General features: G+C 36.4%; 1 protein-coding gene across 1 annotated transcript in view; it reads right to left on the bottom strand.

The window, feature by feature from the left end:
• Nucleotides 1-834: 834 nt before the first annotated feature.
• Nucleotides 835-17,758, bottom strand: part of ACTR2 (actin related protein 2) — a 40,043-nt gene continuing 23,119 nt past the window's right edge. The window contains exons 6-9 of the mRNA XM_079109828.1: nucleotides 16,189-16,338; nucleotides 13,548-13,693; nucleotides 6,863-6,995; nucleotides 835-3,822 (exon numbers count right to left, since the gene is read on the bottom strand). Of these exons, the coding sequence (XP_078965954.1) occupies nucleotides 3,652-3,822; nucleotides 6,863-6,995; nucleotides 13,548-13,693; nucleotides 16,189-16,338 (600 nt within the window). The 3' untranslated portion in view covers nucleotides 835-3,651. The remainder of the gene's footprint in view (nucleotides 3,823-6,862; nucleotides 6,996-13,547; nucleotides 13,694-16,188; nucleotides 16,339-17,758) is intronic.

Genomic DNA, 17,758 nt, shown 5'->3' with positions numbered 1-17,758 from the left:
CTTGCAACGTGGTGGTTAGGCACTAATTTTGCCCTTATGGGTATTCTCACCTGTAAACATGTTTTCCTAGGTCCATTCCCCTTCCAAATCCACTTACCTCAGATGCAGTATTTTCCATCTTTGAATAGGCCAAGGAACTTGAGCCAGAGGGGAAAAATGACCTTAAAACATGCCAGTATTAGCCAGGCACAGTAGCACATGCCTATAATTCCAGTGACTTGGAAAGCTGAGGCAGGAGGACCATAGGTTCAAAGATGGCCTCAGCAACTTAGTGAGGGCCTAAGCAAACTTAGCAAGACCCTCTGTCAAAATAAGAAATAAAAAGGACTGGGATTGTGCTCAGTGGTTAAGCACCTCTGGGTTCAATCCCTGGTACCAAAAAAATCCCCCCAGAAAAAAAAAAAAAAGCCTCCAAATGGTATATTGAGCTAATGTCAATTCTGGTTTCTGGTTCACGTCAGCTAGATACCCTCTTTGATGGTTCTAAAATAAGCAAAAGTTAATAAATTCACAGTAGTCAAACTTTATGGTGGTGGGGGGGAGAAGAGCCCTGAGATTTAGATCCTTTTTTTTTTTTAACCAATACAGAGCTAGCTGCCACTACACTATTCTTCTGGCACTCAGAAAAGACTAGATGAAAGACACCAGAGGTAACCCTCAGGACATTCTGAGGGACTCTGGCTGGGAAGCAACAGTGAGGTTCAAGTATAAAAGTTCACTGAGAAGGAAAAACAAAAATACTTCATGTCTGCTCCCCAGGTCCCCTAGCCTGGTATATATAAAAAAGAGTCAATCAGACATATGTTCATCCTGCTTTAGTTGTTTTGTTAGAAGTATGCCTAGAAGTCTGCAGATGAGCTAAAATGTCCTTGAAAAGAAGCATGTTACATACAGGTCTATCTAGCATTGATGATTCTGTGAAAGCCAACTTAAATCTCTTTGAAAATAAAACACTCTGTTGAAGAAAAAAATCTCTAGTATAAATGTAATTTTCCTCATTTCTAGTTTTTTAAAAAATATTTATATAAAACTCATAGAAGTGAGTTTTGTCTATTAATACTAGCACAACGCTGAACTGAATTTGGCATAATAACCAGCATAAAATTATCTATCTTGGATTAGCAAAAATGAAAAGTACAAGTAAAAATGAAATAAAAGAGAAACACTATAAAAAGAAAAACAAAGACAAAAGTTGAATTTACTTTGAAAAATCTGATTTTATTTTCTGAATCAAAAAGAAGTGTATTTGTGTTAAATTTAGAATTTTAGCTTTCCATTTATCTTTCAAAATATTTCCCAGACAGTGCTCAGAACTGTGTAAAGTTAACATCCAATACCATGTTTTCTAAGAAACCTTTTATTCAAGGCATTGGCAATTCTAATTTAAAAATAAAAGAACTTAACTATCACTGGAAATCTCAGTGACCAAGGGGTTTCAAGAGCTAAATCAGATTTCTTTTAAAACAATTAAAAAAAAATTCTGAGGGATTCAAACCTGACAACTCCAATTGAACAAAATACCTCCCAACTTCCAAATTATTAAATGCATTATTTTAATAAGATAGGAAAATTATAAAATGGAATTTCTTATTTTATGTATGTATATGTATGTATATATGTGTATATATACACGCAAACGCACACATATATATAAATACAGCATTTTAACTGTTTGCTAGCAGAATTATGAAATAAAAACAAATTCTACATTCAAGGGACAAATGATGAATGCTCTTTCGTTATTTAAGAGTTCATTCCGTTCTTTGTTGTTTTCTACCCCCATATTTTAAAATCATGACCGAGAGCCAAGAGTCAATCCATTTATCTGAATTAACCAGTCAGTAGGTTCTACTGTTCCTACATACAGTACATGTGTCCTTTAGTAAGTCCAGGACTCAAAAGGTTGGAATATTTCTAAAAAACATATTTAGGAATACTTGAAAATTCCAAAGTCACTCTGAAAGCCACATCCCCAAAATCTAGTAGACATTCCTCATGGGCTATTCATGTGTACTGAAGCATGTCCAGCATGCACACAAACATATTTGTTCAAATTGAGGTAAAACAGAGAACAATACTTAATATTAACAGAAGCGGCATAATTAAGACTAACCTCCTTTTGTTGCTTAATTCACCAATTTTTAAGTTTTCTCACAAAAAAGAGACCCTCAAGCCAAGTTTTCTGATTTCAGTCATCAAAAAATTAAGCCATTTCTTTTAAATCCATTCTGTAGAGTGATACAATTTCTCATTATTTTTCAAATTTAGAAAGAACTCATGCCTGGATTTGATATTATTTCAGATAGCAAGCAATACTGACAGGGTTCATAAACAGGATTTTCTGACACATGCAGGAGAGTCTGCTAACATTTATGACATTCCAACCCCTCTTCTTTCAAGCATACAAGATGGCTGAGAATTAGCAGTTATTAGTTTTCAGTACAAATACATATTTAAACCTTCATTTTTTTTTTTTTTTTTTGGCCAACATTTTAAATAGTCAAATTTTACTCCACTTCCAGGGCTCAAATCAAACAAAAAACAAATGAACTTACAACTGGCAACAAGTCCCATATGCCAATGTTATTTTTAACCAAGAATTGTAACCTACTGCCAGTACTTATTTACATGTATCTGCTTGTTTTATTAAATAAGCACTAGTCAGTTCTATAAGGGAAATTTCAAGAATGATACTTGACACTGGGTCATCTTAATGCTTCTGGAATAAACAAGCATTTAGAAAACACCAGCTCTTATGCACTATTTTATCTGTAATTTGAATTAACACATTTTTAAATGTTACTGTTTCACTGATAGATTCGGGGAGTCTAGTCCCAGGTAACATGGGTGATTTAAAACAGAACAAAACAAATAAATCCCTAAGCCACATAGTAATAGAATACTATACTTGCTTTTAATATCATAAGGAAACAGTTCCAGGCAGACAAAAAGAAAAACTGTCAAATTAAAGTACTGTAAATAAAGTTCATTTTATGTACCCCCAAGCAAAAAACCAAAAAAAAAAAACCACAATTAAAAGACTACTCATTCCCCCCACCAGGCAGAAAATCACCCCAAACGTTTTAGTTCTGAGCGTAACATTTCCCTAGGATGTTAATAGGAGAAGCTTTAAAGCACTTAAAGCTGCAGTAGTAACTGTAGAAAGCGACACACTACAGAGAAAAAGCCCTAAAGGGTTCAGGGCTGCCCACCCGTCCCTCACCACCCCCCACCCCAGTAATATGTAAAAGCTCCTGTTAAAGTTTTTCTTATGCTAATAAAGGCATACCACCTACTGTGCTAAAGACTAAAACTAGCAACATTAGAGCAGTAAAGTGAAAATAGGAAGCCTACAGGAGTGATATAAATGCCTACTTAGAAGAAACAAAGCAGCAGACAGGACCCTTTGCCCCCTGGTTGTGTTTGCAGGGAAGTGGTTGTACTAAACAGCCAGATTTACCCATTTTAACAAAAAAAAAAAAAAAAAAAAAAAATCAACAAACCTTCCCCAAGGTACCAGAATAAAACTTGACCTTTTCAGTCAAAGAGCACAAAGAGGCCTCTTCACGTCCTGGAGTTGAATGAGTTCAAAGATTGGCAATAAAGGAAGAAAGAAAGCGTTAGGGGTGTGATTGGAATAAGCCTTGCAGTTTATCGAACAGTCACACCAAGTTTTTCCAGCACACGGACACCCTTTTCCTGGTACTCCTGTCGGGTCATCCAAAAGTTGTCTTTGTCTTTCATGATATCTGCTAGAACTGCGCCACCCAGGAAGACCATGTGCTTTCTGCGGGGTGGGTCTTCAATTCGAATCTTAAATTTCTGAAGGAGAAAGTGAGGATAATAAAATTTCACAAAAGTACAGTGCTACCCACTTCATGAAAAAGACTTTTCACATATTCACTTGTTGAATCTTACAACAGCCCATAATATAAGTAGGACAGCAGGATTTGGGATCTGAGGCACACCACAGATACACTTAGTAATTTCTCTGGGGCTCCACTCTAATGTACTTGGAACAGTCCAATTCACACCTGTTGCCTCATCATTTTTTTAAACTATATTTTTAGTTGTTGATAAACCTTTATTTTGTTTATTTACTTGCGGTGCTGAGAAGTGAACCCAGTGCCTCACAAATGCTGGGCAAGTGCTCTACTACTGAGCTCCAACTCCAGCCCATCTCATCATTTTTAACAGTAGTCCTTTTTGTTCTCAGAAGTGTGCTGATTTGAAGGATAGATTACACAACCAATCACCTTAACAAGAGCCAAAATACCAGAGGCATGATGATGGAGAAGGACGACATCTAGTCGCAGACACCAGAGTAAAACCGAACCAACCTTTCTTCCTTCTTATGTTTTTCCGGTACTAGGGATCGAACCCAGGGTCTTGTGCGCCCTACCACTTAGCTACACCCCCAGTCCTGAAGTTCTTTTCTTATAAGGAAAGCTCACTTTCTATGGTCTCAAATTCAAATGCAATGTTCTTAAAATAAACAAGGCCAAATATGGTCAAAACAAATCATGGGGATGTTGGAGAAAATGAACGCAGTAACTAAAAGACAACTGAGAAAAGTTTTATACTCTGTAGTTACATTCTAATCTGTATAATCAATATCTGAAAGAGAAACCTTAAAATGACATAATTTAATGCCACAAGTCCTGCAAAAAAGACTTAAAAGTAACTATGCCATTCTGCATTATGGCTTTATGTCACAAAAATAAATACTTGAGGATTTTCGGGTTTATGGCAACTACACCCATATGGAGCCAGAAGACAGCTGTAGACAATAATGACAAGAGCTAACACTATTGTAAATAAATGGGCCTAGTTGTGTGCCAATAAAATTTACAAGAGCTGTAATGTGCCCACTTCTGCTCTAAGGGAAACTAAATAGCCCCTGAAGACACTGCTTCCCCTGCAGCTTTGGCAACTGCCTGCTTTCTCCCACTACCTTCCTAACCTTAGAGGATCTGGTAACATGAGTTCTTGTTCTTCATGGCTTCTTTCATCTCCTCCTCCCTGAACTCCACAGCTGCTCTGAAACTCATTCTATCCACTATTCCATCCATCAATTCTCTTTGTCAAAGTCCTGTTACCTAGAGATTCCTGCAGACATTACAGAGCTCCAGGTTCTTTCCTCTCATACCTATTCTTGGTTCACATGCACATAGTCTCTCCATTTCCCGAGATTCTTGGTGACTTTCTTTTTCTGTTCCTCTTATACTGACTTGGCAAACACCTCTCAACTCTGCACCTACCCTCAAGCAGCTGAGCAGAACAGGAAAGAAACTCAGCATCTTGCTTTAAATGTAAATGTATCACCTTTGCACCCCTCAAATGGGCCTTAGTGCTACATGGCAATCTCTATTCTACTCATCAAGAAACCATTTCAACCTCCTCCTCCATTTTAAACCTCTAAAATCTCCACCCTCCTCCTACTATGCTTCTCCATTCACCTTTGTTCCCTCCTCCCCTAAGAGTCCACTTACTACACCAGCCTTAGCCTTTTAAAACATAAGTCAGATCTTATCATTTCTCTGCTCAAAACCCTCCCATGACTTTGCACTGTTCCTCCCTGGAAGTTGTGTGTTCACTCCCTCACTTGATACAGGTCTCTCATTAAAAGTCACTTTATAAGAGAGGTCTTTCCTGATCACCTTATGAAGGAACATACTACCTCTACAACCACTATCATTTTTCTGCTCTTAACCTTATTTTTTGTTATGGCACTGATACATTATTTACATTATTTAAACTAAAAGTAGGGATTTTATTTTGTTTATACCAGAACCTAAAACTGTGTTTGGCACCCAGATGGAGTCCAAGAAACGTTTACTGAATAAACAAATGATCCCATGTGATGAATTTTAAATTATATGTATTTCAATAAAATCAGAAAAATGAGTAAAGTACTCAGACAACATGACCCTTTTACACTCTTTTAATTTGTTTAACATATGTAACTCCACATTCAATTTAATTTCAATAATTTGAGTCATCTGTGAAAGAAGTTACATTAGAGTTTCTACAGTACTCCATTAAATATAACTTCATTATCTAAAATATTTAACCAAAGAGAGTGAGATAAAACTCAAGAGATTAACCCAAGATTAAAAGATTTAGTTGATTCATAACATATGTAGCACTTCATACAGCCCATCTTTTTTTTGGGGGGGGTGGGGTGCAGGGGAAGGCATACTCCCAAGAATCATCAATTACCCCTACTGCAAAAGTTTCTACTATATACATCAACAATGACCAGTTGCAGAAGAACTGGACACATGATAAAGGAGATAAGACATGTAACAGTCAGAAAATAACCTAAAATCAGAATTGTGTGATAGGCAAGAGGAGTGCTAAAAGCCATTTTATTTATTTATTTATTTTTTTTGCGGTGCTGGGGATTGAACGCAGGGCCTTATGCTTGAGAGGCAAGCACTCAACCAAATGAGCTACCTCCCCAGGCCCAACCTTTTTTTACATATTTAAAAAGTTAAAAACAAAAACAAGAAAATACCCCAAATGGGACATTTATTGTTCCACAGTTCTCCCCATGAACTTAGTGGCACCTTGGAGTCCAGGATGTTTGTTGTTGAGCTAAGATATTTGGCACAGACCTAGTTACCTTACTATACTAAATACACTGGTGACCTGGTAGCGCCACCATTCCTGGGCAGAATTTACTTGAATCATTTATTTACTTTCAGGCTATTATACCATCTCTTCCAGGCTATATTTACTTGTAGCAGGAATTTGTTTAGGAAGACTTCTTGCTCCCTCTGGTGGTTGTAAAGGTTCACAAGCTTCTTTACACAGTTTTAAAATGACAGTAACTGTTTGCTGCATTGTTAATACTTACAGAAAGTTTTTCCACATCTCCTTTTAAAACTCGTTCTAAGTAAAGCTGTTTCAGTTCTCGTTCCAACCTTGATGGCAGGCCAGGATACATAGTAGACCCTCCAGAAAGCACAATGTGCTTATAGAATTCAGATCTAGGAAGACACAACAGGTATTCATTTGGGGTTTCAGATTAGGAAAAGATAAGTCAGGGTTACTGCTATTTATTTTCCTAAAAAAATTTTTTTTTTTCTTTTTAAGGACAGAATCTTGCTATGTTGCCCAGGCTGGCCTGGAACTTCTGGGCTCAAGTGATCCTTCTGGGGCCTCAGCCTCACCACAACACCTGGTGCTAGAGTTACTGTTAATTTATGTCAGCTCAGGAGGCTGACATAAATTTAAACAAAATTCCCCACATAAATCACAGGGTTAAAGGTTTGCTATTGCAACTGCTATTGGATAACAAGCCCTCTTTACATATAAAATATTAAAATTTTGATGAAAATACTTCTAAAAACAAATGACACACTTTCGGACATATGTAATAAGTGACAAAGGTTCACATCATAGTTCAGTATTTGGACTCTGTTATCCGTGTTTCCCTGGAACCCCTCAGATGTGTGTGTGTGTGTTTTTTTTACTATGATTAGGTATACTCTGATTGAACTCTACTTTTCAATTTTTCCATTTGCCTTTTTAGTTTTCCCTTTTGTTCTTTTGCCTTAAGGCTGTCAGTCATTATCTGGTTAGAAAGATGTGTCTGCTTCTCCTAGCAGTCCCTTTTTTCTTTCTTAAATATGCTGTTGGCTATGGTTTCAGAAAATCAAACCTAAAATAACTTCATGTAGTAAAAGTAACAGAATCTTGGCTAAGAGTCTGAGAAACTCTTCTCACAATAAAGTTTGGAAGCTAGGTCACTTTCATTTGAGCCATATTCCAACTGGCTTCTCTGTTTTTACATGAGTCCAAACTCTAAATGGCTAAGGCTGTTGCAACTCTAGCTCCTAGAAAAGCTGTTTCCTATTTAATTGTGGAAATAGGCATTATGAAGGTAACATAAACCACACAGATGAAATAGTTCATGTGATATGTACATATATGTCAGCATTCAGAACACACAAAACACAGTCGTTACCACTTTTCCTATGCAAGCTCTGGAAAGGGCACTAAATCTGATGTCTGTGCTTTAAGAATGCCAAAACTTTAATCACCACCAATGGGCATGCACTCTTAAATACAACTCTGTTGTTAATGATCATTAAATCAAGGGACACAAAGACCTGCCTAAATAACTACTATGAGAATTTAACACAATTATGAAGGCCAGAATAGATTTTTTTGTCATCTTCCTTTATAATTTCTTGTAAGCCAACTGCTATTTTTATTCATTTCCATTATTATCCTCTCCCCAGTCATCCTACCAAAATTTATTTGGTGGTTATTTAATTCAATAAATAAATAAACACACACTTGCTTTACAAAATGCTTCTGGGACAATTTCTTTATAATTTGGATAGGGGGAGACCTTTTTGTAACTCAAGCTCTGGGTGCAATAAAAGATAAGATTATAAATCTTTTGAAAACTAAGTAAAAATGACTTTCGCATGGTCAAAAACACATAGCAAATAGTGGAAAAAACAAATAGCAAATAGTGAGAAAAATACCTGGTATCACAGAGTTAACTGAATTTTTAATACTGAGGTAAGGGTTGGGGACGTAGTACAGTGTAATCAGCCTGTGCAAGGTTCTGGGTTCAACATCCAGCACCACAAAAACAAAACAAAACAACAACAACAACACACACACTGAGAAAAAAAGACAAAAACAAAAATACTACAGAACAGTCCAAAGTCATGAACAGATAATTCACGCACATACACAAAATACAAAAAGTGGCCCCTTCCCCAGCACCACAATAGAGGTATATGGCAAAAAAGTGGCCCTTAAGCATATTAAAGTAAGTTCAACTTCACTATGTTTTGGGCAGGGTGAGGCAGTAGTGGGACTTGAACCCAGGGCATTGTCCTCTACCATTGAGCTATATCCTCATCCTTCTTTAACATTTTATTTTGAAATGGTGTTTTTGCTAAGTTGTCCAGGCCAGCTTTGAACTTGTGATCCTCCTGCCTTGGCCTCCCAAGTAGTCAAGTAGTTAGGGTTTCACTTTTTTTTTTTTTTTTGGGGGGGGGGTACTGGTGTACTGGGGATTGAACCCATTGCTTTATCATTACATCCACAACCCTTAATTTTTTATTTTGAGGCAGGGTCTCACTAAATTGCCCAGGCTGGCTGCAAACTTGTGATTCACCTGCCTCAGCCTCCTGATATTGCTGGGATTACAAACCTATACCACTTATCTTGCCTGGCAACTTCATGTTTTTTTGTTTTTGACACCAGGGATTGAACCCAGGGGCACTTAGCCACTGAGCCACATCCCCAACCACTCTTTTATATTTTATTTAGAGAAGGTCTTGATAAGTTGCTCAGGGTCTTGCTTTTAAATTGCTGAGGCTGGTTTTGAGTTCTCAATTCTACTTCAGTCTCCCAAACTGCTGGGATTACAGGTGTATGCCAGCATGCCCAGTTGCTACTTCACTCTTAATAAAAGAAATACAGAACAGGGCATGCTGGCACACACTTGTAATTCCTGTGACTGAAGGTTGAGGCAGGAGGATCTCATTCGAGGCCAACCTCCATAACTTAGTAAAATCCTGTCTCAAAATAAAAATAAAGAGTTGGGACTGTTTGGTGGTAGAGTCCCTCTAAGTTTGATCCCCACATTAAAGGGGGAGAGAGAGGTAGGTAGAGAGAGAGAGAGAGAGAGAGAGAAATACAAAATTAAAACTACACAGATTAATTTCTCACTCATCAGAGTGATTTGAAAGTAATAAACTTGACAAAACTTTGAACAAGGCTGTGGGCAAAATTACTACCCTCATATGTTGCTGGAATGGGGAGGAGAATTCGAGGATACCTAACAAAAATATATGCATTCGCACAACAAAGGAAACAACGGAGTAAAGAGACAAGCTACTGAATATCAGAAAATGTTTGCAAACCATACGTCTGATAAATGGTTCAATATTAAAAATATATGAGGAACTCAACTCAAAGGCAAGAAATCAGATTTTTTAAATGGACAAAGGAACCAAATAGTCATTTCTCAAAAGAAGACATACAAATGGACAACTGGTAAATGAAAAGAAATGCAAATTAAACCACAATGATGTTACCACCTCATATCTGTTAGAATGGCTTTTAGCAAAAACAAGGAATACAACTTTTGGTGATGTGGAGAAAAGGGAACCTTTGTATATTCTTGGTGGGAACGTCTATTAGTACAGCCATTATGGAAAATGCGAAGGAGATCCCTCAAAAAATTAAACAATAGAACTTCAGCTTCAGCAATCCACTACTAAATATACACCAAAGGATTTAAAGTCAGTATGCTGAAGAGTATGATGGACAGATGCACTTCCATGTTTGTTGCAACATTAGTTTTAATAGCCGAGGTTTCAATCTAAGTGTCTGTCAATGGATAAATGGATGAAGAAAATGTAGTAATATATGCAATGAATGGAATACTATTCAGCCTTGAAAGAGCAATTTGGTCATTTGTAGTAACTTGGATGGACCTAGAAGAGATTATGTTACGTGAAATGAGTCAGATGCAGAAAAATACCATGATTTCACTTCAATGTGGAATCTTAAAAAGTTGAACTCATGGAAGCACAAAATAGAATGGTGGTTACTGGTTCACAGGCTGGGGACAGTAGGGAGATGTTGATGGTAGGATATAAAAATTTCGGAGGATTAAGTTCAAGAGTTCTATTGTATAACATGATGACTATATTTAATAACAGTATACTGGATACCTGAAAAATCACTGAGTAGTTTTTTTGTTTGTTTTTGAGGTATTAGGGACTAACCCAGTACTTTAAACATGCAAGGCAAGAGCTCTACCACTGCTATAACCCTGGCCTTTTATATTCGAGATAGGATCTCATTAAGTTGCAAAGACTAGCCTCAAACTAAAAGGGAATGCATTTACCCTTTGACATAGCAGTTCCTCTCCTAGAATATATATATCCAACAATACAAAAACACATGGACATACTTGTGTTATTTCTCATCACGATATAGAAATCTACTTAAATAACTAATAATAAAAGATTCATTGGGCCAAGTACATATACCTGAAATTTCAGCAACTTGGGAGGCTGAGGTATGATGACCATAAGTGTGAGGCCATCTTGGGCAATCTGATGAGACCCTGTCTCAAAATAAAAAATAAAAGGGCTGGGGCTGTAACTCAATGGCAGAGTGTCCCTGGTTCAATTCCCTGTGCCACTCCCCCAAGACAAGGGAGAGGTTTTCATTGAATTAACCAGAAAACAAAGGAGTACTGCACAACTGGAAAAAGAATGAGGACAAACTTGAAATGATACAGCATTATTTAAAATACACTGGTAAGCGAAAAAAAAAAAAATATTAAAGAATAATTGAAGTATGCATTCTTTTGTGTAACAAGAGCAATAAGAAGCACAGAAAGGACCAACCACAAACTAATGAGATCATTCACCTACAAGAGAGGGAGGATAGGGCTGGGGCTGTGTCTCAGTGCTAGAGCACTTGCCTAGCATGTGTGAGGCACTGGGTTTAATTTTTAGCACCACATAATATTTGAATAAAATAAAGGTCTATCAATATCTTCAAAATAAAAAAGGGGGGGAACTAGGGAAAGCTACTGTTAGGTATACTTTTTTATATAGTTAACAATATATAATAATTTTCTACATATTCAAAACACATGAATATGGATGGGGGAATATCAAAGGACACAGAAGTCTGCTTGGAAGGGACTCCTACTGGCCAAAACAGGAATAAGGTGAGCATCACAATAGACAGCAATAAATTCTAAGTAATAAATTATAACCCACAGAGTAAAATTGTGAGTCTAGGTTGACAGTAAAAAAGTAAATAACGAGGACAGGGCAAAGTGGTACATGTCTATAATCCCAGCAATTTGGGAAGCTGAGGAAGGGAGATTTCAAGTTCGAAATCAATCTCAGCAATTTTAGCAAGGCCCTAAGGACTTAGCAAGACTGTCTCAAAATATAACATTAAAAAAAAGCTGGGGATGGGGCTCAGTGGTTAAGAAATCCTGGGTTCAATCCCTGGTACCAAAAAATAGAAAGAGAAGGAAAATAATTCCTATGCTAGAATATCAATAAATATAGAAGAAGTTATGAAGTCAAAAAAACCACCTCTCTGGGTTGGGGGTGTGTCTCCGCTGTAGATCACCTGCCTAGCATGTGTGAGGCCCTGGGTTCAATTCCCAGCACCACATATAAATAAATAAAGATTCATCAACTAAACACACACACACACACACACACACACACACACACACACACACACAATCACCTTTCTGCAATCATTACAATAAAAATGGATTTAGGCAAGGAACATCCATGGATGCCAAAGGCAGAGGTAGAGATGACAGAGAGTGATGAGGAACAGAACACTTACATAGCCTCGATGTGTTTTTCCACAAATTACTTATTAACGAGGAAAGCAAAAACAATAGAACTATACAGTGGAGAAAATAGTAAACTTCATTAAGAACTTAACACTAACATGAATAAGAAACAGCTATCACCTCTGGATATAAAACCCTGAGAAGGACACATCATTTACACAGTATTATAGCCAAAAATGCATACCTTGAATCTAACTATGAGAAAACAGACAAACACAAATTAAGAGAAATCCTCAACAATAACTGGCCTATAGTCTGCAAAAATGTCAATGCCATGAAAAGACTGAACAACTGTACCTGATAAAAGGTAGATTAAGAGAGCCAGGCATGGTGGCACACACATGTAATCCCAGTGGCTTGGGAGGCTGAGGCAGAAGGATTGTAAGTTTGAGGCCAGCCTTGGCAACTTAGCAAGATTTTGCCTCAAAAAATTAAAAATAAAAAGGTCTGGAGATCAGTGCGTGAGGTCCTGAGTTCAATCTCCAGAACTAATAAATTAAAAAATAAATTCGTATAAATGTGTTAACTACACTGTGACTTTATAAGAGAGCTCTTTCTTAGGAAACAAACTGCTAAAGAGAACTGATACATTTGACCTACTCTCAAATGGTTTTGGGAAAAAATAGAGATAATGATAAAAAGCAAACATACAGAACATTCAAATTACTAAAACAGTGAATATAGATGAGTTTTCTGTAGGTATGAAATTACTTCAAAATAAGTATAAAGTGGTTTTTGAAAGCCAAGAATAATATGTTTTCTCTTACATGGAAGTTAGAAAGGAAAAAGGAAAAGAAGGGGGGAAATCTCATGAAAATCAAAGGGAGATCAGTAGGTAGAGAAAAGGGAGGGAGGGAGAGAAAGGGGAAATTCTGGGGAATAATATTAGCCAAATTGTATTTTTACATCATATGCATGTGTGAATATGTAATAACAAATCTCGCCATTATGTATAATTATAAAGCACCAATTAAAAAAAATGGAAAAAAGAAAGTGTATTCTAAGACACAATCATGTAATAATATATGTTGTTCAACATCCAGTACTGTCCTATCAAAAATTTGTTTAAAAACATGAATGAGATAATAGACAACTTGTTCATTCTAACTATTGATATTCCATCCATTTCTGATAAATAACTTGGAAACCATCATTTCTAACATACCTGGTATCAATGTCAGCTGCCTGGATTGTGTTAAATAGCAATTCAGCAACACCAACTCCCTCAACATTGATCAAGTGAGGCTGAAATAAAGCTTCTGGTGCTTCAAATCTTTCTCCCCCAACTTTAATAATGCGCCCATCTGGGAGCTAGAAACAAAGAATAATCAGGTAATACTCTCAGCCAAATATTAAAATTTCCCAGAACATTAGTATAGTATTGTGTTCTCCAGAAACATGCATATCTTCTGTAACTAAAATCATTAAGAGCAATTAATTTTTTCTAAAACATTTTTTTTTGGGAAAAAAGGTAAAATAAAATTAAATGTCTTTAGACTCTTATCATTATTATCCTCTATTTTACATTTAAAAATGTATGTCATAGCTGGGCACGGTGGTGCATGCCTATAATCCCAGTTACTCAGGAGGCTGAGGCAGGAGGAACACAAGTTCAAAACCAGCCTCAATAACTTAGTGAGGCCCTAAGCAACTTAGTGTGACCCTGTCTCAAAATAAAAATTTTAAAATGTGGGGCTGGGGATATAGCTCAGTTGGTAGAGTGCTTGCCTTATATGCACAAGGCCCTGGGTTCAATACCCACACCAAAAAAAAAAAAGTGCTGGGGATGTGGCTCAGTGGTTAAGCACCCATCCCTGGTACCTGGTACTAAGAAAAAAAAAGATATTTCATGCCCCCAAATATCAGGAATTTCTTGGAGAACTCATCAGTGCATGTGTGCATGACATTCCATCTGTGTGCAGCAAAGCATTAACAACTATGGTATTTCATTGAAGGTCTATGTTAATACTGATTATTTAGTAATTTCGATACATTTGTGATTTCATATTTTCACCATGTAGAATAATAGAATAAACTTTAAAAATTATTTTTTTTTGGTATGGGGGATTGAACCCAGAGGTGCTTAACCACTGAGTCACATCCCTAGCCCCTTTTTAAAAAAATATTTTGAGACAGGGTCTCACTAAGATGCTTAGGGCTTTACTAAGTTCCTGAGGATGGCCTCGATCTTGTGATCCTCCTGCCTGAGCCTCAAGTTTCTGGGATTACAGGCATGTGCCACTATGCCTGGCTCACAATAAACATTTTTAGTAATTTTCTTTCACCTAATAACTACTCTGTGAAACTATTAATAATAATAACAATAACATTATTATTATTTTGTGTTGTGGGGGAGGTACTACTGATTGAATCCAGGGGCACTCTACCACTAAGTTATATACCCAACCCTTTTTACATATTTTATTTTGAGACAAAGTCTCACCAAACTGCCTAGGCTGGCCTCAAACTTGTGAACCTCTTGCCTTAGCCTCCTAAAAAGGTGGGATCACAGACATGCAACACCATGCCCAGCTTGGATACTATTTATTTTGCTATCTCAATACTTTATGTGTACTACTTCTGTCAAATAATTTAATCAAAAAACGTTCATCCTCAAAAAAGTGAACGTTGATCTAGACTACTCTTTATAGGCTATTTTGTTATATTCTATCAGGATATAGATTGTTTAAAAAACTGACAAATATAATTTTAGCATAAACCAGTAAGATTTAAATAATAGATCCCATATCATGACCTATGCAGAAAACTCTTAGTCATATCCTGTTTATATTTATATTTAATTAAATCAGAAACATGAAGTAGAAACTCTTATACCACAACTAACAACTGACTGGATTGACCGAAGCAATAAGCATGCTCATGTATGCTGGCATTAGATGCATTTCTATGCGATATCAGAATCTGCTTTACATTCATTATTTTTAACAATATACTTATTTTTTTTTTAATTTTTTTTTTGTTGTTGTTGTAAATGAACCTTTATTTTATTTATGTATTTATATGTGGTGCTGAGAATTGAACCCTGTGCCTCATGCATGCTAGGCAAGCGCTGTACCACTGAGCCATGACCCCAGCCCCAACAATATACTTATTAATAAGTAAAAAGTAAGTTTACAATTTATACTGTATACGTATAATTTTCTAATTATCTTATAATTTTATATTCAAATATGACAATGAAGCACAAAACATATTTCTTAAAACAGTGACTGTTGAAACTGTTTACAGATATGTGCAAAGAAATCACTCTTACCCTCACTTGTATCTGGTCCACCCTTGTCTCTTTTTATTTATCCATCAGTTTACTATTTTTACACTTGTATATATTTTTGCAACCTATCTCAAATTGTTTGCAAAAAAAGGGAAAATTTACATTTTTAGTTCTCTCATCATTTTGCCTTGTGCCACCTTCTTTCCAAACAATCCAGGTAAATGGCAAGTTAGAAATCTAGAGAAATTGTCAGAGAAGGTTTCAGGAAAGAATCTCCAGGGCAAATCTGGAGATTATTAAGTCATAAAGTGGATTTTATTGTGTATTTGGATTGCTATCATAACAAAAAAATTATAAATGTTTATGATTACTGTCAAAAATAACTATTTTGGGCTGGGGATATAACAAGGGGTACAGTGCTTGTGTAGCATGCACAAAACCCTAGTTCAAACCCCAGCATTACAAAAACAAAACAAGCTAAAAAACTGATGAAGAAAACCCCCTTAAACTGTTACCAAATAACCATACTTGTTCAATTTAAACCACATCTATATTATATACTGGATATACTTACTGTATAAGATTCAACTAAGACTGTGGTTTCTAAGGCCAGTTTCTGCTCCTGCTCAATATTGTATCCCACATAACATAGTTTTTCTTTAATCATGCGAACTGTTTCAAAATCAGCAGAATGGTTGAAGGCGTATCCTCTCAACAGAAGCAGCTGGTACAAAAAAAAAGCAGAAAGTTCATAACAGACCTAAATGAGTTCTACTCTGCAGAAGGTTTTAGTGTTCATAAAATGCACATCAATAACAAATACAGTGGCAGTGTATCCTTGGCTCCTACTGAATATTTCTGAAGTGGGAATTTTATCTGCCTTAAGAGAATTTATATTTCAGTTTCACGCAGAGTAAAAAAATTAACAGTTCATGAATAATAATTTGGTAAAACAAAGTAGAAAAAAAAAGTTTTAAAAAAGAGTACTGTGTACTGATGTTTAGTGCGGATGAACAATCAACACTACATTAACTGGGCTGGGGACACAGCTCAGTTGGTAGAGTGCTTGCCTCACAAGCACAGGGAGGGCCCTGGGTTCAATCCCCACACCACAAAAAAACAAACCAAAATAAAACTACATTAACGAATAAATATTATGTTAGTAGTAGACTACTGTGGCCTGCAATTTGCTCATTCTATCAATGCCATCTTTATAAAAATACCCCTAGGTCTTAGAAAGTTTTATCTCTAACTTTCAGTACCATGGCTGGTGCTATTGGCAGGCAACAGAATTTGTTAAACAATTAAAAAAAAAAAAAGTAAATAAAATTGTTGGGATACTTGAAAATAAAATTTAGATAATTTGTATACTTCCTCCCTCACTCTGCTTTTTAGAGATGGGATCTGGCTATGTTGCTCAGGCTGGCCTTGAACTCCTAAGTGCAAGTGATCCTCCTGCCTCAGCCCAAGCAGGTACAAATGTACCTACAAACGTGCCAGTGAACAGTGAACCTAGCTCTTTATTTCTTAGATGATAGGAAAAATTTTTGTTTGTTTTTTGGTACCAGCGATTGAACCCAGGGGGGCTTAACCACTGAGCCACGTCCCCAGCCCTTTTTTATATTTTATGAGAGATAAGGTCTTGCTGAGTTGCTTAGGGCCTCACTAAGTTGTGAGGCTGAGTTTGAACTCATGATCCTCCTGCCTCAGCCTCCTGAATCACTGGGATTACAGGCATGTGCCACTATGCCTGGCTAGGAAATATTTTTAAAGCAAAGTACCCAGAGAAAATAACAATAAGCATCATAAACACAACCGGACTTTGTGAAATCCAGTTCCTTTTTGGAAAGAAACCTCCTAATCTTTGTGTTTATATTCAAAATAAGACCCATAGAAACTGTGCTGGTTACCTCAGAATTTAGACCTAGAATGAGTATTAAAATTCTCCTTAACTTAATCTCCCTACATGAAGAGGATTACTATAAATGAGGTCAAAGGAACCCAATATCGTCAAGGTAAAGACTTAATGCAACTTATATTAATGCACAGTTAGCATTTCTCAATAGCAGCAAATAATGTATTTTTATCAGTATACCAAAGATCATGTATGGAAATCTTATATGTATTTTTACATGAATAATGGG

This window comes from Sciurus vulgaris, assembly GCF_902686455.1.
Source record: "Sciurus vulgaris genome assembly, chromosome: 14".
In the NCBI taxonomy this organism is placed as follows: Eukaryota; Metazoa; Chordata; class Mammalia; order Rodentia; family Sciuridae; genus Sciurus; species Sciurus vulgaris.
The sequence above is the reverse complement of the archived record's forward strand: the minus strand, read 5'-3'. Positions and strand labels throughout refer to the sequence as shown.